The following is a 23,106-nucleotide window of genomic DNA, read 5'->3' as shown; positions in this document are numbered from 1 at the left end:
GATGACCTCCCCTCCATTTTCCAATTCACTTGACCGATAATAACCTTTTGCAAACTCTTGACTCCTCCTCACAACCAGTGCTTTCCCGTATTCACACCATCATTAAACCTGGCTGCAGTTCAACCAGTTCTTGTAATGCAACCAATGCTGCTTCCCCTCGATATTACCGATAGAGGAACATTAACAAATAAGGCCAATCCGTTTGAATTGCTGCAGTAAATTCAAACCCACAACCTCTGACTCAGAGGCCAGAGTTACCACAGAGCTAAGATTATGCTTTACTATTTTCACAGTTGCCAGGCTTCTCCGAAAGAGGTTGCATGTTGGATGGAAAAAAGAAATAATCAAGCCAACAGACCAGAAATGGAAATCACATGCTGTTAAGATTCAAAGTACTGAAATAACGGATGCAAATATAATACCCTCATTTTGGGGACTTCCCTTTTGTAAAATTCCTTGTAAAATTTTTCCCCCAAAGGTTTAGAAAAAAAAGTTACTTCAAGTTTAGAAATCCTATTTATTCCAATAATAATAGTTATGGCTTATAATTCAAACGGAGTAAAAATATCAACAAATATTTTAGGCGGTGATGGACAGAAACTATAAGGAGAGTCACAGCCAAGAAGCAAAAGGCAGTGACTGTTAGGAGAAGGAAGGGGATTAGGCAGTCAGAACAAAAAACCCCTGTGGCCGTTCCCCTCAACAATGTATACTGGGTGGGGGGGGGGGGGGGGGTGGGGAGGTGGAGGGGAAATGATCTATAAGGCTTCAGGTCTCTAGTGCCGAGTCTGGCCCTTTGGCTCAGAAGGGAAGGGGTGGAAGAAACGAAGAGTTGTAAAATTGGAGATTTTATAGTTAGGGGAACAGATAGGAGGGGAGGGGAGGTGAAGAGGAAATGATCTACAAGGCTTCAGGTCTCTAGCGCAGAGTCTGGCCCTTTGGCTCAGAAGGGAAGGAAGAAGCGGAGTTGTAGGATTGGGGATTTTATAGAAACATAGAAGATAGGAGCAGGAGTAGGTCATTCAACCCTTCGAGCCTGCTCCGCCATTCAACGAGATCATGGCTGATCTTAAAGTTCAGTACCCCGTCCCCGCCTTCTCTCCGTAACCTTTAATACCCTTATACTGAAGAAATAGATCTAATTCCCTCTTAAATAGATTTATTAAATGAACCTGCCTCTACTGCCCTCTGTGGCAATGAATTCCACAGATTCACCACCCTCTGGGTAAAGAAATTCCTCCTCATCTTATAGTTAGGGGAACAGATAGGAGGTTGTGTGAACAAGATCGACACTCCCAGATGGTAGGTCGCCTCCCAGGTGCCATGGTCAGGGACGTCTCAGATCAAGTCCACAGCATTCTAAAGCGGGAGAGTGAGCAGTCAGATGCTGTGGTCCACTTGGGTACCAATGACACAGATAGGAAAGGGGGTGAGGTGTTGGAGGGAATGTCAGAGGTTAAGAAGAAAGCAGGACCTCAAGAGCAGTTATCTCAGGATCGCTGTCTGTGCTACACAGGGCAGATGGATGCGCAGCTGAAGAGTTGGTTCTGGGGCCAGGGATTCAGATTTGTGGATGATTGGGATCTTGTGTGGGGAAGGCATGACCTGTGCACAAGACGGGTTGCCTCTGAACTGGAGGGGGTCCAATATTCTGGCGGGCAGATTTGCAACAGGTGTTGGGGGAAGGTTTAGACCAGTTTGGTCGTGATGGCTGGGAGGGGGGGGGGGGGGTGGTGGTGGGAGGGAGAAAGGGGCAAACAGAATGAGAGGCCAGAGAATACAGAAGATGATGCAATGTGTCGTGAGTTTGTGAGGAAGGACAGATAGTGGAGGGAACATAAATGTAGTCAGTCGAAGGGTTTGAAATACCAGAAGAATTAAGAATAAGGGAGATGGACTTAAGAGCATAGATCTGTATGTGGAATTAAAATGTTGTGCCGGTGACAGAAACTTGGCTATGCATGGACAGGATTGCCTGATGCAAATTCCAGAGTTTAAATGTTTTTAAAAGGGATAGGATTGGTGGGGGGTGGGGGGAGGGAGTGGTGGTGAAGTAGCATTACTGCTCAAGAGATGCAGAAATGGAGGACATTGTGGAGGGGCTGTCCACCGACCGGGTCAGTGAGGGTGAAAGGCAGAAACAGGAAGGGAAATAGTCTATGTCCCCAAGTAGCCATGGGAATACCGAGGCGCAGACAAGGCGGCAGATTTTGGAATGGTGCAGAAATAACAGGGATTTTGTTATGGGAGACTTCAACTTTCCAAATATCTCCACCTTGCTACATGAAGGATAGATCAGGCAGAGTTTGTCAGGTGTGTCCTAGAAGGATTCTTGACACAGTACGAGGACCAGCCAACTAGAGGAGAGGCCGTACTAGATCGAGCACAGTAAAGCCCCTGTTCTCCGGAATTCAAGCAAACGGCAGCCTCAAACAACCGGGAAATAAATCGTGGAAAATAAATACCATAGGTTAAAAAAAATGGGTTTAAAAATGGGCGTACCTCGCTGTCAGTTCGCCAATCATGCCACATGCAATCTCAAGCAACCGGAAAATTCACTTATCCGGCATCTACCAATCTCCATAGGTGTTGGATACCAAGGGTTTTCTGCACTTGGTCAGGTGACAGACCTTCCAGCATTTCAGTGATGTGACAACTCCCTAACCTTTAGCATAGCTATTAATAAGGATAGGAGTAAACAAAATGGTAAAGTGAAAATTTAAATTCCCATTAGAGGTCCTTTTTCTAGACCCAACACACTAATGCCATTGTGAAGAAAGCCATCAGCGCTTAAACTTCTTCAGGAGTTTGTAAGGGTCCAGTATGGCATTGGAAACCTTGGCGAATTTCTGCCGATTTGTAGTGGCAATGGTACTGACCGGCTGCTTCATGGCCTGGTATACCTGAGCAGAAAACCCTGCAAAAGGTAATGGACACAGCCCTGTACACCGCAGGCAAAACCCTCCCCACCACTGAGGAAACCTACTGTCGGAGAGGAGCTGCAATCATCAAGGATCCATACCACCCAGCCCATGCTCTGCTCTCGCTGCTGCCATCAGCAAAGGGGTATGGGTGCCACAAGACTTGCACTACCAGGTTCAGGGACAATAGCTATCCCACCACTATCAGATTCCCAACAACAAACTCAATCAGGGACTCATTTAAGGACTCTGCACATTATTGATCACCAAATTTTTTTTTTCTATAGGGCACATTATTTACATTTCTTGCTTTGTTTGTATTTCTCTCATTTGTACATACAGGGTAACAGGCCCCTTTGGCCCTCGGGCCATGCTGCCCAATTACACCCAAAGGACCTACTCCCCGAATTTATTTTGACCGGTGGGAAAAAACCAAAGCCTCCAGGTAAAACCCACACAGGCACGGGGAGAACGTGCAAACTCGTGAGACAGTGTGGGATTTGAATCCTGGTCCCAATTACCGGAGCTGTAACAGCACTGCACTAACCGCTACATAAACCATGCCCCCCCCACCCCTCCCCACGCTAACTATTGGTTAACAGTTCCACAGGGATCTGTTTTGGGACCCCCTACTCTATGTGATTTTTATAAATGACCTGGACGAAGAAGTAGAGGGATGGGTCAGTAAGTTTGCAGGTGATAATAAGGTTGGAGGAGTTATGGACAGAGTTGAAGACTGCCGTAGGTTACAACAGGATTATAGACAGGAGGCAGAGTTGGGCAGAAAAAGCAGCAGATGGAATTGTATCCTGTGAAGTGAAGCACTTTGGAAGGTCAAATCTAAAGGCCGAGTGCAGGGTAAATGGTGGGATACTGAACATCTCTCAAGGTTGCCGCGTTGGTTGATTGGGGTGTTAAGAAGCCTGTGTTGGGCTTTATTAGTTGGGGGATTGAGTTCAAGAGTCATGAGGTAATGTGGCAGCTCTATAAAACTGGTCAGACCACACTTGGAATATTGTGTTCCGTTCTAGTCGCCCCACAACTGGAAGGACGCGGAAGCTACAGAGAGGATGCAGACAGGATTTAACCAGGATGTTGCTCAGATTGGAGAATGTGCATTACAAGGCAAGATTAGCAGAGCTGGGGCTTTTCTCTTTGAGAGGTGACTTAATAGAGGACAACAAGATTATGAGAGGCCTAGATAGAGTGGGCAGCCAGCGCTTTTTATCTGGGATGAGACGAGCAAACACAGAGGACATCTGTGCAAGGTGAGGGGAGTAAAGTTTAGGGGTTCATAGAATGAATTGCCAGGGGTGGTGGTCAAAGCTGGTACATTTAAAAGACTCAGACAGGAACATGGATGCAAGAAAATTGAGGGTTAGGATGTGAGGTAGGAAAGGTTTAGTTTGTTGAGTAGGATTATATGGGTTGGGACAACATTGTGGGCCAAAGGCCTGCACTGTGCTGTTATGTTCACTGTTGAATATGAAAAATGAACATCAAATTCTATGAAATTTTACTGTGCCAGCAAAGCACAGTATACAAGTCACTCCACCACAATATACAAGTCACTCCACCATTATCTTTCTCTTCACTTCCCAAAAACCCTCAGTCCAGTTTTACACGTTAATGTGTGCCTCAGGGATGTTCCCCCTTGGGATCCAGTGATTTGACAAATGCCAATGCCAACAAGAAGTCAAAGTTTCAAGTCATTCAGTTCAAAGACATACAGGTACTCCCCGAATTAGGATCTACTCGACTTAATGTCCATCTGCACGTATGACAGAAACTTTTAAAAAATAAAAAAATATAAAATTTATGTTGTATTTGACAAACTAACAGGGTGACAGGGCATTCAAGTGCCAAAATGTGTGGACTTACTTTGTTAGTCGGCATCTCGGGGCCCTTAGGCTGGGTGTGGCCATCTAGATTTCTGTGCGCATGTCTTCGGTTGGCACATGCGTGGTGGGCTCGCGTATTGGAGTTCAGCTGGCGCATGTGTGGTGGGCTCGCGTATTGGAGTTCAGCTGGCGCATGTGAGTTAAGCGCCCTGACGATATTGAATTTGCACCCATAACTAACTATTTTTTTTGTGTGTGAGATATATATACACAAAATAAATAACCACACACACACTTCTGCAATAAATTGAGGACCAGACACATATGCAAACGATTAAAAACCCCCACAGAGAAGGAGTAGACTTACCATTGTTCTCGGGTGTTTCCTTTTTTGATGACTTCATTTCACCACGGATATCTGGAGCAGATTCCAGGACATCAGAGCCAGATGTTTGTTCTGTATTATTATTTGGCATCAAGTCAGATATCTGTGTGCTGTGGCAGAATAACAGGAAAAAATGAGTACAATTCAACGAAAAATAAGTTCTCCAATTTCAAATCCTTCATTGTGAAATCAGGACATCCAGTAACTTTCGATTTCACCAAAAATTGAGCAATGGTGGGCCAATTTCCATCAAGATTTGTTGCTCTCCCATTTAGTACCACACTCACCTCAGAGTCAGCAGACCAGAGTTCCTTAAGTAATTTAATACAAAATGTTTAAATTTAAACATTGAGCGCAGTAAGAGGCCATTTCGGCCCACAAGTCCGTGCCGCCGAATTTACTGGTTCATTTTTGAAGTAGCCCCTGGGGGGAACCCACGCAGACAAGGGGAGAACATACAAACTCCTCACAGACAGTGCAGGATTCGAACCCAGGCCCTGATCACTGGTGCTGTAAACATGTTGTGCTAATCACTACGTGCTGCACTGTTCAACATTTAAAGAAGTATATTCTCATCTTGTGGATGGGTGGGTTAGCTATAGGCAATCTGCACCAATGATAAATATATTACTGCTATAATAAATAAGGAATGTGTGAAAATAAATCCGTTGATGCCACTCAGCAGGTCAAGCAGCATCAGTAGGAGAGAAAGAATGGTCAACATTTCAGAAATCAAGGAATACACAAAACTAGGCTGGGATTTTGAGCACTGAAAAAACCCAAAAATTTTCTCACCAAAAACCATGCACAAAGTGCTAGAGAAATAATGACTAACTAGAGAGAGGGTGGCTTACTCAGAAGGAGGTTCTTTGGCTTGGCTTCGCGGACGAAGATTTATGGAGGGGGTAAAAAGTCCACGTCAGCTGCAGGCTCGTTTGTGGCTGACAAGTCCGATGCGGGACAGGCAGACACGGTTGCAGGGGAAAATTGGTGGGTTGGGGTTGGGTGTTGGGTTTTTCCTCCTTTGCCTTTTGTCAGTGAGGTGGTAATGATTTTTTTTTTAAATATAGATGGCAGTTACCATTTTGCATCTGCAGAGGGATAAAAAGATTCATGATTCTTTTACCGTCATGTAACAATACTTTAAAGATGTGTAATATACATGATGCACTTCAACTTTTGTGTGCCGTAATGCAAAGAGGTTCTATGAGCTTTGCCCTGCAACCCTAACAATAGGAGAAAGGGAAGCAAAAGAGACCCCCTTCAGAGTCACTGAGTGTCCGTGGATTCACCTACAGTGCTCTGCAGCCGTGCACACTCCAGTTCAAACCATTGGCAACCCGTGCTCCAAACCTCTGACATGACCAGCACCCGAGGTTCATTCTTGCCTATGCCATTGGTGCCCTGTGATTAGTAAGGGATTGCTTAAGGCAGTGTGTGGGTGGAAAAAAAAAGTTTGAAACCCACTGTTTTAATCGTTCCTCATTGACTCGTGATGTGCACAGTTTCAGAACTCCAAAGGAAATGGGCCAATGACAATTTTTCTCAAGCAAAATATTTCAGTAACAATTGGGTCTGGAGCAGTGATTCTCAACCTTCCCACTCACATCCCACCTTAAGCAATCCCTTACTAATCACAGAGCACTGATGGGATAGGGATTAGTTAAAGTGGTAGTGAGTGGAAAGACAAAGGTTGAGAACCACTGCAACATAGAAGGAGGATTTTAAAGATGAAAGGCTCAGAATTATTTATTTAAACTACCCACAATTTAGAGCAATTTAACTGGTGCTTTTTTCCATTTTGAAACATCTATAAACATCTTACCTAGATTGCAGATAATGTTGCAAACAAAATAGATAAATTATGTGGAAATCAGGTTTTATCTTTTGTTAAATGTGGTAATTTTCAAACTAGTGCGTACTTGGAGAAAGAAACAGCTTAAATTTCTTCAACCGTTTCATGTTGAAGAATTTAAAAATTATGTCTAGAGGGTTTTACCACAGAAACCAGTATTTTATTCCTCCAGTGGGATCGGTCCCAAACAGAGGTCAGGGCCCCCCCCCCGCCTCGGGGCACCCCAGACAGAGGTCAGAGACCCCCTGAAATGCCCCAGACGGAGGTCAGAGACCCCCTGAAATGCCCTAGACGGAGGTCAGAGACCCATGGATCGGGGCATATATTTCTGATATTGCCAGATCCACAATATCTCGACTTGTAGTAGGGAATAATACAAGCAGTAAAACAAAGTTAGAAATTTATTTAGACTGCAAGAGAATTATAATTCTCTATCCTTCATCCAACAGCTGTTGTGAAGTTATGCTCTTTTATACCACTGTTCCTTATTCCTTTCACAAATCAATCTTCAGTGGTCAAATTCTTTTTACAAAACTAATGCTCCAAAAAAGTCTCATTAAAATTGTGACAAGGAGAGAAACCTCCACAATCTTGTGGAAATGGAACAAAGCAGAAATCTCATGCCGAATGGCAAAGGTACAACGTCCGTTCCAATTAAAGAGAGTCAGAAATTTCAACCCCCAACCCACCCATCTCCAATTCGTTGGTTGCATCAGCTGGCGTGGACAAATTACCGAGTGGCAAAGCAGAAGCAAGCATCTGTGTGCTTACTCCAGCTCCCACTGCCCCACTCTCTCCTCACAGCCCCTTATCAGTCCCCACACTGATCCACTTCCCTGCTCTCTCACCACAGCCCTGTGTTGGTCCCCACACTGATCCCACTACCCTTCTTTGACAATTTTCTTTCAACATTCAATGGGAGTGCAGGAATGTAGCCCCAACATAACCTGAGGACTACTTGTATACGTAATGGGATAAGTGATTCATTTATTCATTTTCTCCCAGTACTAAACACTTGACAGGGTGTCACCACTTATGTTGACATGGATTTAACAGGAACTAGGACAAGAAGGGGTGGCACAGTTGATGTAGCGGTCAGCGCAGTGCCTTTACAGCACCAGCGATTGGGACCAGGGTTCAAATCCCACGCTCTCTGTAAGGAATTTGTATGTTCTCCCCGTGTCTGTGTGGGGGTTCCTTGGGGGATCCGGTTTCCTCCCACCGTTCGAAACATACCAGGGGTGCAGGTTAATTGGGGTGTAAGTTGGGCAAAATGGCCTGTTACTGTGATGGATGTAGTGTAGCTGGAACTAAACACAGGAAAAAGAGCACAGAGTAGTTGGACAGGATATAGCAGCAATGACTATGGGAAAGGAAGTCAGGGAAATTCTGAAGCACTCAGAACATTTTTTCCAATACAGGATGGAGGCTTCCTGACACAAATACCAACATGTTAGGTCTGCAAAATATCCTTATATGAACATATCAGGCAATGGCTATAGGATGTTTGAAGGGGAGGGAGGGGAGGGGAGGGTTGCTTGCTCTGTCCCCCATACCTTTGATGGGGAATTCTGAAGACTATACAGGTTGGATATTTACATTCTTTTGTCAGTGTTTCCACCAAAATTATGACTTTGGCATGATCTTCATTGGCACTTTCTTCATGAACAATGAAGTATTATCACAAAAAAATGTGAAAACATATTCAAGCGTGAGACTTTGATTTAAAGGATTCAGCAACCTGCCCTTCTTGACTGACCGGTAAAGTCTCACTCAGTGATTCCACAAACAAATCCACAGAAATTCCATCAATGTCAGGCCAAGTACTCTTGGCCATCCAAAATCTGCAGTTGGTTACAAACAGGCCAATAACAGCAGGAATGAGGTCCTGGAAATTCTCTTCAGTTTATGTTGCCACAAGATCAATACCAGGAATTTTTTTTTTAATCTTTTTTTAAAAATCTCTGCAGAAACTGGAAAGCAAAACATTAAAACCATTTGATATGTGGAGCTTTTCAGGTCTTACTCATAGCTTCGCCCCACCCCGCCCTTGTGCACTAAAGCATTGACACATTTATTAACACTGATGCAAAGTGAGTTTTAAATCATCAGGAAGGAAAACCTTGAGTTGTTGGTGCGGAGAATGGTTTGCCCAAGTGGAAATTTACACCACGAATGATGTTGGTTACTTTGAGCATATTCTAATATTTCTCCTCGAGTTTTGCCCCCTCACCCCTAACTCATGCCCTCTTGTTCCAACCTCCCCTGCCCCCAGGGGAAAGAGTCTGTTTATATCTAGTCCCCTCTCAGTCATTTACGTTCCAATGAATAAAGTCCCAGTCTCCTTAATCTCTCCCTGTAATCCAGATGCTGTAAACCAGGCAACATCCTTGTAAACCTTCTCTGCACCCTCTCCACCTTATCTATATCTTTTCTATAATTTGGAGACCAGAACTAAGCATAGTACTCCAAACCAAATGGAAGACTCAAGGAGGAAGCTCAGCAGGATGGCAGAAGAATCAACAAAAAAAAAGGCTTCTCTTCCATCTAGAGTAACCAACAGTGAGCGCAAGGCAGTTTTGGAAATATCTGCACTTATCTCACAGAACAATTCCTTCCAATGCAGGCCTCTGCAGGAATTATCTCTGGGACAGCAAGTTTTAGTTGCTGATTGGGTGTGGGATAATCTAATTTTACAGCCACTGCCTCCGATTAAAGGTTTAAGAGAAACTGCACGGTTTCACAACCTACCCCCAAACTTCAGGGAAATGCCCTAAAATTAAACTTTTTCAAAGGATGTTTCGAAATGAACAGAATAAAAAAATTGTGACCAATGACTAAATAAAAGTTCAGATCCTCCTTGTAAATGCAAGAAGAGTTTTGGGATCCAGTGTATCAACCTCTTGGATGCTACAAATTAATCTAATTTTACGACACCATCAGTAAAGTTTGTCATGCGTAATGCTAATCATGGGTCGTAAAAATCATAACATTTAACAGCAGTTATCAATGAACCAATTTGCAAAGTTATACTTCAGTTCGCAGCAAATGCATCTCCTCACCCTTCCTCAGAGTCGAATAGAGACACGAGGCTGTAAAAAACTCCTTTGTGTTCCGACTTACCACCCTTGAGCAATCACCTTCCCCCCCCTTCTTTACTCCTTTTTAATTGTCCATTTCCATTCATCGTCTACCCATCTCCTAATTCTACCTCCCCCCCCACCCCCCCCGACTTTGCTCCATCTGTCCGTTGTACTTTGCCACACACCCTCACCCCAACCCAGTCCAACCCTTCCAGCAGTATTCCCTGGATTAGTAGTATCTGACAGTTGAAATCTTTTTTTGGGTAAATCATTCAGTTATTTCATATGTGCCAACTTAAACTCTGATCTGCACTATATCAAAGCAGAAACAACCCAAGGGCAAATGTTAATGTCACATTAACTCCGATCCTCTCAACATGGACAAGATGAGGGGAAGATTTACAAAGTCACTGGGTGGGTAAACACACTTGGGTGGCTGCAAAATTATGACCCCAAGATATTCAAGTCATTAAATTCCCAGCTCTTACCAAGAGAATTTGCAGATCTGCCTTATCTGTAAGATGTCCTGGTCAATGCTGTTGCGTAGGGCAAGGCAGCAAGATAACAGGATACATTTCTTGTCAATGGAATAAAGCAAGATCACTGGGTCAGGGGAGAAGGAACAGCAGCCAGAACATCAGTACTTATATTTTGATCACATCTTTTGAGAGTACTGAGCAATTTGAAACCAGAAGCCAGGAGTAATTCAGAGCTGTGTCAGTCTGAGCTCTTTTCATGCTGCTGGACCCAAGCAAGTCAACATTAGCAGAAAAAAAAACAGCCAATTCCAAAAATTAGCTACCGTAATCTGGATTTAACAGAAGTTTACTGGCACGTAATGGTAAAGATGTAATTGGCATAATTTTTAAAAAATATATAGACATACAGCACGGTAACAGGACCTTTTGACTCACAAGCCCGTGCCATTTAATTATACTCAATTAACCTACAAGCCCTGGTATGCTTTAACGGTGGGAGGAAACCGGAGCACCCGGAGGAAACCCATGCAGACAAGGGGAGAATGTACAAACTCCTTACAGACAGTGCCAGATTCGAACCCGGTCGCTGGAGCTGCATAATGTGCCGCCAATCACATCCAAAAATCAGTAGTTGAGGCATCAGTCCAGATTTTTGCACTCACAATCCATCTGACTTGGAGGTAAGAATGCTCCCTGCTGAGCCACAACAGGTATTGTTAGTTAATGTTCTTCAAAATTTAATTTACAATACCGCAGATTCCAGCCATTGAAATGTGAACCTCCTTCAAATGATCATACCTTTACACATACCAATGAATCTTCCAGTATGAGGAATCATTGTTCACAGTTCTGTCAGAGGCGCCACACCAATTAGCCTCAGGAAGAAATACACTTATAACATCAGTTTAAGTAGGTAATGCAAGATGAGCTTAATAAGTACCACTCAATTGGAAGCAACCTTTTCTGCCAAACACATAAAAATAGAGCATCAATATTGCAGAGAGTGCATCTGGGTCACCAATGGGTGAAAGGAACAATACTGTGGTCAGGCAGAAATCACTTCCACTGTATGCAATGTCCTATGCCTGATTAATAAAAAATAGGTGTACATTTCCCAGGTCGGTCAACCGTTTTTCCTAGTTCATTCTCAATCCTGTTTGCAACCAGAGCACAAAATGATTTCGTCTGAAAAATACAAGGCACCAAAGTGCTAGGTCAGCGCTTCAGGACGTGCAGGAGGCAGTGGACAACATACCTGCCAAATGGATCCATTGACTGCGGTAACCCCAGGAGAATCCAACATAAGCACATATCCAGTAACTCCTTAGATTCTGCTTAAACTGTGAGTACTACCAGCATTCTGCTTGTACCAGAGTACCGGCCTGGTCTACCTAACCACTCCTGAGGGCTTGTTCCTACCAGAACTGTGCTTGGCCACTCCTACCGATATTATCATGGGGCAGATCTGCTACACACAGATAAGGCACACCAATGTTGATTCATCTCTCGTCTCAGTTCATCATTACCTGCTGTGGACCCAGTCTAACAGTCAGGCCTTTCAAGGCCTGGGCAGCGGTGAGGTTATCAAGCCACTCTTAGTGCAGACACTGAAATCCCTCACATGAAGTACATTCTGTGCCCTGGCACCTTTCAGTACTTCAGCCAGTGCTGTTCAGCATTCATCTGCGAAGGGAGGGCAGGGGGTGATAATCAGGAGGAGGGGTGCTTGCCACTTTTAACCTGATGTCATGAGTCATTGTGAGGTCAGAAGCCTATGTTGATGACAACATGACTCCCTCCTGCTTTTACATCAGTATTTTTTTGATGCAAATTTAAATTGGCATTGTAACAGGCCAATTTGGCTCAAGTCCACGCCGCCCATTAACCTAAACATTTTAAAGGGAGGGAGAAACCAGAGCCCCTGGAGAAATCCCACGCAGACTCAGGGAGAACGTACAAACTCCTTACGGACAGCGCAGGATTTGAACCCAGGACTGGTCCTGATCACAGCGCTGTAAAGGCATTGCGTTCAGTGGAAATTAACCATTAGGCTGAGTAGGCCCAGAAGGGAAGGGAGCTTGAGAGCAAAAAAAAAAGTTTAATTGAGTGTACATAAAAGTATTTTGGATGATATTTCAGTACTTTTGCAAAAATGTTTTTTCATACCTAGAACATGAGAGATACTATTTTGTTTTCTCAATTAGGCTCCAAACATATAAACATTTAGAAGCAATGCTTTTAGGACTTCATACCGCAGTCATGAGATTGTGTTTACCATGACAACATTATTACGGCACAAGTTACTGTTAACTGGTTAAAGTCAGGGAGCAAAGCCTATAGGAACGTTAATGCCAGTATTGTGAAATCTAGAAAATATGATGGTAAACTGAAACATTACTTGACTAAGTCCATGTTTTGCCGCTCCCTTACAAATGGCAAGAACATCAGAAGTTGACTGTGCTGTTCTCTGAGCACAAGTAAGGCATCGATTTTAATCGCAAACTGTTTTCAAGTGAAAACCATGCTTGATTACTTGACAGTACCAGTCAGAACATGATTACATGAAAGTACTTCTGGAAAATGTTGCTTCAATTAAATTTCCTTCTAATACATGCAGTACATTAATACATAGTACAAGGATACAAGTCATTTAACATAACTAACATCACATTATTCTATTCATTGAAGGGTGGGGCGGGGGGGTGGGTAAGGTCAGGGGGAGCCTTACTAAAACTCAGTCTAGAGTCCTGGGTGGTAGTTAATCCACCATTGGTTGTACTAACTGCTGCTCCAACCGAGAGGCATCTCTGCCACATCTGGTGGACCAGTCTTGCCCATGGGGCAGAATGTATCCAGGATTGTGACGGAGGAATCTGGAATGTGGTCTCCAAGGTAAGATGCTGCATTTTGTTTGACTAGTCTGTGGGACAGATCGTTGCATACCAATACCCAGCCCCCAAAAGCTAGTGAGGAGCTTGACTTGGCTGGTAGAGGCCTGGGTTGATGCTGGGTGTTTTGACAAGATTTATTCCTTCTCTGCTTCAATGTAGTCATGAACAAAAGCACCTCGGTGCCTCTACTTCCTCGGGAGTTTGCGGAGATTTGGTGTGACATGAAAACATCAAACTTCTACAGATGTGTCGTGGAAAGTTTGCCAACTTGGCTGCATCACAGCCCAGTATGGTGGACACCAATACCCCCAAGTAGAAAGCCCTGCAAAAGCCCAGACATCACAGGCAAAACCATCCCAGCCATCGAGAACATCTACAGGGAACACAGACATCAGAGAGCAGCAGCAATCATCAAGGATCCCCACCACCCACATTGTCTGTTCTCACTACTGCCATCAAGAAAGTGGTATCGGTGCCACAAAACTCGATCCATCAGGAACATTTGCTACCCCTCCACCATCAGATTCCTAAATAACAACTCAATCAGGGACTCATTTACAGAGATTTACTTTGCACATTATTTTTTCTGTGTTGCACAATTTTTTTACATTTCTTTCCTTGTTTATGCTTCTCTCTTTTGTATACATACCTTTTCTTGAATACAATATTTTGCAGTACTGATAAGTGGAAATTCTGCCTGGGCCACAGGAAAAAGAATCTCAGGGTTGTATGAAATGTCACATCTGTACTCCTAACAATAAATCCGAACTTTGCAGTGGCAGTTGTACAAATACGTGGGTTACTTGGCATTTCAGAAAACATTTAAGTATCAATCTGTTTGGGAGCTCTGGAGTCACACAGAGAATGCAAGGATGATGGATTTCCTCCCCCAAGGGAATTCTCAAGCTGCCTGTCGAGGTTTCAGGAAGTCTGAACGTCTCCCAAGTGAGGGTTGAGGCTGGATCGGGCAAAGTGTGGGTACTGCCCCTTTTCCAGACCTGGATGTGGGCAAAGCTTGAGGCTGAGCGAGGTTCTCAACGGGATCCACGAGTCAACAAGGTACGGTCTAAAGTGTTTCTAACAAGTTTGACAGCGAAGTCTGCACCATCTTCCAGATCAAGAAGTAAACAGCTCCACTAACTTTAGCCAATTACTAAAATGAATTAAAAAGCTTGAGACTACCTGCCCACAATCTGACCACATCCGGCAAGATGGGTGAAACCTGGGTGATGCTGGAGGAGAATTATTGCAGTCTCCACAGGTAGTCAGAATGCAAAACTCGAGGGTAAATTCGAACACAAATTCAATTTTACTTCTGTGCAAACCCTTCAGGCAAATGGATTGCTGAATCATTCACAGAAAGATGCCTGCTGATTTTCAACAGTACAAGAGCAAAATGCCTAACTTTTATTTTGGGGGGGCGGGGGGGGGGGGGGGAAGATGTGCAATGTGTATTTGAACATTGGGGGAAATGGGGAGACTGTTGCTTCATACCTTGCTGGCAATTCGCAGAGTGGGGTCACGCCAGTCGGGAGTGGAAGATGATGGTCCATCACTCCAAGAGGCGCCTGGACGACACTGAGAGACATTTCTGACACAGACGAGCCTCCGCTGCTGGGGAAATAAAATGTGCAATGTTGAACTTACACGTATTACAGGAGCAAGATGACTCACAGCCGCCAAATTAATCAATGGCAGGAAGCCAGGCATGCTGGTGAAAAAAAGTGGCAGGAAATGCTTTTGAAATCTCCCTACAGTACACAATGAAGCAGGGGCACCACAGTTCAAATTCCCACCCCTTCTAGCGGTAAATGCTCGGCTCAGCCCGCAGACAGACACCTGCACTGCATCTCCTGTGGTACATGGGCATATTTAACCCCACCCCCCCCACCAAAGAAATGCACGGTGCAAAATGACCAGCTCTACCCCCTCCCCCCCCCCCTTTCACTTGCTGTCCCTTCCTGCTTTTCCAAACCAATGCAGTGCACATTGCAACAGGGTGATGATCCCTCCTTCCCGGCCACCACGCAGTCCTGAAGCATCAAACAATCGGTGTTATCCTTCAAAAGAGAGTGGATCTCAAAAGCTGTGCAGCCAATTCCTGTCTCAAACACAAACTGTGCAGATGGGAAATGGACAGAGGATGGGGGGGGGGGGTTAGAGTAAAATAAAACCACACAGAAATGCTGGAGCAACTCAGCGGGTCTTGCACTGGAGGCAGAGATATAGAATGGACGGTTCGGCCCTGAGCCCCTGCTTGGGGTAACTTCCTCTGTACAATTAGCACCCAGACACATAAAACACTGCTGCAATTTCACTGTCGCTGACTGCAGTAAATAAGCTGGAATAATTGAGAACTATCCAAGATCAGGATAACTCCAAAACATAAAATGCATCGCTTCTTCCTTTCGATTGCCATAACATGACCAGCACCACATAACTAAAAATCACAAGTTTTCTCACATGGGCAGGAATTCACAAATAGCATTTTTTTTTTAAATTAATCCAAAAGTCACTTTTTAGCCCCTTCCACATCGCCAATTACACGTGGGTTAACCGGCTAATTTAACACCTCCATACCCAGTAATCACACGGTGGGAAACGTCTCGACAGGGCAGGGTGAGTTCAACTCAACCGGGCTCTGACTTGTGGTGTGGGTGTAAGAGTCAGAGGCCGGCTGAGTTAGCTCATGAATCGCCCACTGGCAGCGTGATTTTAAAGGGAGGCAGGACACTACCCCTCTTTAAAATGCCATGTTGCTGATTTACTGGTAAATCATGGTGCAGCGAGCCCGGTAAGTTTATCTGCTTCCTAGGAGGGCTGGTGGTATGAAAGGGGCAAACCTAAATCTGAGCAAATCGACATGTTATATCACTTCAGGGATACAGACAACCCAACAAGTATTTGTAATAATGCTGCAGGCATCACTGACATCATCTAGTTTTTATCATGAGGTTTTCCATATCTACAATTCCTCACACTAACACGTGACAGGGTGGGTTTTCCTGACTTCTTCGCCTGTCATCACTGGTTATGAAACTCTGTGAATTTTGCAAGATTGAGTTCACCAGGGTAATTGCTGTTCCTTCCCAATCCATTGCAAAGATTTCCAGGAAGTTGGCCAAAGAAATAGTTGTTACTGCAGAACAGCCAGATGCAGCCTCAGTTGAAAGCCAACGAGGGGGAAAAAAGAACATCGTCTATACCAGTGGTTTTCAAACTTTTTCTTTCCACTCCCATACCACTTTAAGTATTCCCCAATGCCATAGGTGCTCTGTGATTAGTACAGAATTACTTAAGGTGGTGTATGGGTGGAAAGAAAAGGTTTGAAAAACTGGTGCTTTAACCATACCTAATTGGGGGAGTCACGTGATGGAGTAGTGGCCAGAAGGGGAATACCAGCCCCCTCCAGAAAAGAAGAAAATAAAGTGAAGACAAAGTTCAATAAATATAAAATATAAGAAATAAAAGATAAAGTTGTAGAGAAAAAGAAAATGGCACCCAAGAAGGAAAAATAAAAACAACTGGAAAAAAAAAGAAAAGATGCCGGAAAAGAAAGGAGAAGGCCTTACTTGCACGAAGAAACAGGGAGCCGTGGTGGAGAAGAATGCCAGAACTCCAAGGTTGGTGACGGGCAAATGGAGTCGCAACCCCCCGACCGCTGGACTGCAAAAATGGCTCTGAGCCAAACAAAAGTGCACAAACTAAGGAGAAGGAAAACACCGATGGGAGGGGGGGCTCAGCCGAGGAGCGGGCAACCACAGCGCGACCAGCTGAGGGACACCCGACAACAGGGCTCTCAGCGGGAAGAAGAGGAAAGCGGCAGGAGAGGGAGTGAAGTACCAGGTGAGAAGGAAAGTCGACAGGGTGAACGGCAAGAGGAGCAGTAGCAAGAGGCTCAACAGATGAGCAGCTCAGAAGAAGAGGACCAACAGCAAGAGGACAAGCAAGAAGAGGCCCGACTAAGTGAGACAAGCAACTCATCAGGAAAATCAGAAGAGATAGATACAAAGAAGAGAAGACACAAACACAGGTACAGACACAGAAGAAGAGGAAGAAGAAGACCAAAATCTTCACAGAGAAATAGAAGGTAAAACAGAATATAACATAACATAACAATTACAGCACGGAAACAGGCCATTAGGCCCTTCTAGTCCGCACCGAACCAAACACTCCTCTCTAGTCCCGCCTACCTGCACAATGACCATAACCCTCCACCTTCTTTTCATCCATATACCTGTCCAGCTTTTTCTTAAATAATAAAATTGACTCTGCCGCCACTATTTCTCCCGGAAGCTCATTCCACACCGCTACCACTCTCTGAGTAAAGAAGTTCCCCCTCATGTTACCTCTAAACCTCTGCCCCTTAACTCTTAACTCATATCCTCTTGTTTCAATCTCTCCTATTCTTAACGTAAATAGTCTATCCACATCCACTCTGTCTATCCCTTTCATAATCTTAAATACCTCTATCAAATCCCCTCTCAACCTTCTACGCTCCAAAGAATAAAGACCTAATCTGCCCAATCTCTCCCTGTACTCTAGATGCTTAAACCCAGGTAACATTCTGGTAAATCTTCTCTGCACTCTCTCCACTCTGTTTATATCCTTCCTATAATTAGGCGACCAGAACTGCACACAGAACTCTAAGTTAGGCCGCACCAAAGCCTTATACAATCTCAACATCACTTCCCAACTCCTATATTCCATGCAATGATTGATAAAGGCCAGCATACTAAAAGCCTTCTTCACCACCCTATTCACATGAGTTTCTACCTTCAGGGAACGATGTACCGTTACTCCTAAATCCTTCTGCTCTTCTGTATTCATCAATGCTCTCCCATTTACTACGTATGTCCTGTTCTGATTCTTCTTACCAAAATGAAGCACCTCACACTTATCAGCATTAAATTCCATCTGCCATTTTTCAGCCCACTTTTCTAAGCAGCCCAAATCCCTCTGCAATCCTTGAAAACCTTCTTCATTATCCACTATTCCACCTATCTTAGTATCGTCTGCATATTTACGAATCCAATTCACCACCCCATCATCTAGATCATTAATGTATATAACGAACAACAATGGGCCCAATACAGATCCCTGAGGCACACCACTGGTCACCGGCCTCCAACCTGACAGACAATTTTCCACTACCTCTCTCTGGCCTCTCCCTTTCAGCCAATGTTCAATCCATTTGACTATCTCAAAATTTATACCTAAAGACTGCACCTTCCTAACTAACCTTCCATGTGGTACCTTATCGAAGGCCTTACTGAAGTCCATATAGACAACATCCACCGCGCTACCCTCATCCACATTCCTAGTCACCTCTTCAAAAAAATTCAATCAGATTGGTCAAACAGTACCTTCCGCCCACAAATCCGTGTTGAGTGCTCCTGATCAGACCCTGTCTATCCAGATATTTATAAGTACTATCTCTAAGAACTTTCTCCATTAATTTACCTACCACAGACGTCAAACTTACAGGCCGATAATTGCCAGGCTTCCTCCTTGAACCCTTTTTAAATAACGGAACCACATGCGCAATACGCCAATCCTCCACCACTATCCCCATCTCTAATGACATTTGGAAAATTACTGTCAGAGCCTCTGCTATTTCCTCCTTTACTTCTCTCAATGTCCTGGGGAAAGATCCCGTCTGGTCCCGGAGACTTATCCACCTTTATTTTCCTCAAAAGCCCTAACACTACATCTTTCGTAATCACTATATTCTCCATATTTACCCAATTTGCTTTTTTTTATCTCACATATCCCAATATCCTTCTCCTTGGTGAATACCGAAGAAAAGAAACTGTTCAATATCTCCCCCATTTCTCTAGGCCCCACACACAGTTTTCCGCTCTGATTCTCTAAGGGACCAATTTTGTCTCTCGCTTTCCTTTTACCATTAACATATTTGTAGAACCCTTTTGGATTAATTTTCACCCTGCTTGCTATAGTCTCCTCGTACCTTCTTTTAGCTTTCCTAATTCCTCTCTTAAGATTCCTCTTACACTCAATGTATTTTTCAAACATCTCCTTATTTCCATGCTTCTTATGCCTAATGTACGCCTCCCTTTTTCTTCGAACCAAGTTTCCAATATTCCTTGAAAACCAAGGCTCTCTCAAACCTTTTGCCTCTCCTTTTAACCTAACAGGAACATAAAGCTTTTGCACTCTCAAAATCTGATCTTTAAAAGACTTCCATCTCTCTACTATATCCTGTCTATAAAACAAATTGTCCCAATGCACACCTGTAAGTCCTTTCACATCTCCTCAAATCTAGCTTTTCCCCAATCAAAAACCTCAAGCCTTGGCCCTGACTTATCTCTTTCCATAATGACATTGAAGCTGATAGCAATATAGATAAAGCTTTTTTTCCAAGAACAAATGAGAGCATTAAAAGAATGGTTGTCATTAGAATTTAGTGCAATTAAAAGAAAAATGAAAAGAAAAGATAAAATGCAAAGATTAGAAATAGTCATGACAGAAATAGGGAAAAGAGTAGAAAATGTGGAAGAATGAGAAAAGGCTCAAGAGGAAAATTGGAAGAAAGTGATAAAAAAATTAAAGATGAAGAAGGCACAGATATGAAGGAATGGAAATAGAAAAGGCGCACAGAACACTAGCTCTGAAACCAGACACAATGGACCAAGATCCATTTCAGTAAAATTTTTGAGATAAACGACAAGAGAAAATATACTGGAACGGACAAGGAATAAAATTAGAGAAGACAATAAACCATTGGAATACAAGGGTCAAATTTTTTTTTAAGCCAGACACAAATATTGAACTCTTAAAGAAGAGGAAGGAGTTTAATACAGGAAAAGCGATCCTATGGAAAAAAGGTTACAAATTTATGTTAAGACATCCAGCTGTGCTTAAAATATTTATACCTGGGGAGCAAAACAGACTGTTCTCGGATCCGGAGGAAGCACATGAATTTGCAGAACGTTTGCAGGACAGAAGGAGATGAAGAGATGTAACAAGAATGAAAAACGGTGAAAATATATATAAAGATGTAAAAACAATGTACTTGTAAAGAACTAAAGAAGGGAAAGTGAAGGGAAGAAAGGAAGGAGAAAAAAGGGAGAACTTAGTTATATGTGTAAAAAAAAGTGTTTTCTGGGGAGGTTGGGGGAAAAAGAATAACAGTCACTGTGAAATCAGTTGACGCTTGCGAGCAGGTTTGTAATCCAAATGGAAAGGGGAGTTGTGGTTGCCCGGCAAGGGATAAGGGGCAACTCAGAGAGGGGGGGGGGGATATTTGGGGTTAAGGGAATATTGGATGTGGGAGTTGTTGGAGTATTTTATGTTTTAAATAGGTTGTCATACATTGAGTTTAAAAAGGGAAAACTGAGAGATGAAAATGGGGAAAAGGGGGGATGCTGGTGGTGAGGACGCGGAAATTAGGTGTAAACAGGGTATGAGATGGCCATGTTGAACTATATGACTATAAACATTAATAGAATACATAACCAAATTAAATGGAAGAGGTTATTAAATTTACTGAAAAAAGAAAAAAAATAGATATAGCATTTGTGCAGAAAATGCATCTAACTGAAGTGGAACATAACAAATTAAGGAGAGACTGGGTAGGGCACGTAACGGCAGCATCATATAACTCAAAAGCCAGAGGTGTAGCTATATTAATTAATAAAAATGTACCAATCAAAATAGAGGAGGGAAGAACAGACCCACCAGGGAGGTATGTAATGATAAAGTGTCAGATATATTCAGAATTTTGGAATTTGCTCAATATATATGCACCTAATGAAGAGGATCAAAAGTTTATGCAAGATTTTTTTTTGAAGATTGTAGATACACAAGGAAATATATAGATAGGAGGGGATTTTAACCTTAATTTGGAACCAAAGGTGGATAAATCTGGACAAAAGACAAGCAAAAATAAAGTGGCCAAATTTATCGTTAAATCAATGCTGGAAAAGAAACATGGATATATGGAGGAGGCCGCACCCAAGAGAGAAGAAATACTCATATTATTCAAGTAGGCATAAAACATACTCAAGGATTGATATGTTTTTGTTGTCAGCCCATATTCAAGGGAGAGTTAGGAAAACAGAATATAAAGCTAGATTACTATCTGATCATTCACCCCTGTTATCAGCAATAGAACTGGAGGACATCCCACCAAGAACATATAGATGGAGTTTAAACTCCATGCTACTTAAAAGGCAGAAATTTAGAGAGTTTATTGAATGCCAAATTAAAACATTTTTAAATAAACACAGAATCAGTGAAAGACGAATTTATGTTATGGGACGCAATGAAAGCCTTCATTAGAGGGAAGATAAGAAGTTATGTAACTAAGACGAAAAAGAACTACAATCGGGAAAGAGAGCAGTTGGAAAGGGAGATAGCAAATACAGAAAAGGAATTAGTAAAAAGGGATGATATAGCAAAAAGGAGAGATTGGCGGACAAAAAAAAAATACGAAACATTACAAACGTACAAGGTGGATAAAAACAATGAAAATAAGGCAAAAGTAATATGAGCTAGGAGAAAAAAAAACCCAAAATATTAACCTGGCAACTTGAAACAGAACAAGCTAAAAGAACTGTATTGGCATCAAGGAAAAAGGACAAACAAATTACATATAACCCAATGGAGATTAATGAGAACTTTAAGGAATTTTATGAACAATTATACCAAACTGAGAATGAGGGGAAAGGTGATAAAGGAGAAGAGTTTTTAGCCAAAATTGAACTGCCAAAATTGCAAGAGGAACAAAACAAACTGATAAAACCATTTGAAATAGAGGAATTACAGGATGTATTAAAAAAAGCTGCCGAACAATAAAATGCCTGGAGAGGATAGATTCCCAATAGAATTCTATAAAACATTTAAAGAGTTATTAATTGCTCCTCTCCTGGAAGTAATGAACCAGAAAGAAGAAACACAAAACTTGCCAGATTCATGTAAGACAGCAATAATTACAGTAATATCAAAGACAGGGAAGGATCCTCTAACACCAGCATTATATAGACCAATATCTCTACTTAATTCAGATTATAATAGCAAAATTATTAGCAAACAGATAGGCCGACTGTGTACCAAAAATAGTAAAACAAGATCAAACTGGATTTATTAAGAAAAGACGAACAGCAGATAATGTCTGTAAATTTATTAATCTAATTCATGCAGTTCAAGGAAATAAGATGCCAACAGTGGCTGTGCTTTAGATGCAGAAAAATCCTTTGACAGAGTAGAATGGAATTATTTATTCAAAGTATTACAGAGGTTCAATCTACCAGAAAAATATATTAATTGGATTAAAGCATTATATAATGGACCATTGGCAAAGGTAAATGGATATGTATCCAACCAATTTAAATTAAGCAGGTCAACTAGACAGGGATGTCCATTATCCCCCTCACTGTTCGCTTTAGCAAAAGAACTGATTTTGCAGAACTGATAAGAATATAAAATAAAATAAAAGGGATAAAAATAAAGGAGAAAGAGTATAAATCAGTTTATTTGCAGATGACATCATAGAATACTTAACAGAAACAGAAATATCAATAAAAAAATTACATTAAAAATTAATGGAATATGGAGAAATATCGGAATACAAGATCAATGCAAATAAAAGTGAAATGATGCCAATGAGTAACGCAGATTATACAAAAA

General features: G+C 42.6%; 1 protein-coding gene across 5 annotated transcripts in view; it reads right to left on the bottom strand.

The window, feature by feature from the left end:
* The window catches only part of acsbg2 (acyl-CoA synthetase bubblegum family member 2), a 75,634-nt gene that overhangs the window by 47,599 nt on the left and 4,929 nt on the right, over window positions 1–23,106 (bottom strand). For 2 of the 5 annotated variants that reach the window (XM_069927916.1, XM_069927919.1), the window contains 2 exons: window positions 14,950–15,069; window positions 5,130–5,257 (listed from right to left, as the gene is read on the bottom strand). In XM_069927916.1, the coding sequence (XP_069784017.1) occupies window positions 5,130–5,257; window positions 14,950–15,044 (223 nt within the window). In that variant the 5' untranslated portion in view covers window positions 15,045–15,069. The other 3 variants (XM_069927917.1, XM_069927920.1, XM_069927918.1) reach the window with 3 other exon arrangements.

Source organism: Narcine bancroftii, chromosome 3 (genome assembly GCF_036971445.1).
Source record: "Narcine bancroftii isolate sNarBan1 chromosome 3, sNarBan1.hap1, whole genome shotgun sequence".
Classification (NCBI taxonomy): domain Eukaryota; kingdom Metazoa; phylum Chordata; class Chondrichthyes; order Torpediniformes; family Narcinidae; genus Narcine; species Narcine bancroftii.
Note: the sequence above shows the minus strand (reverse complement) of the source record. Positions and strands in the feature narration are given on the sequence as shown.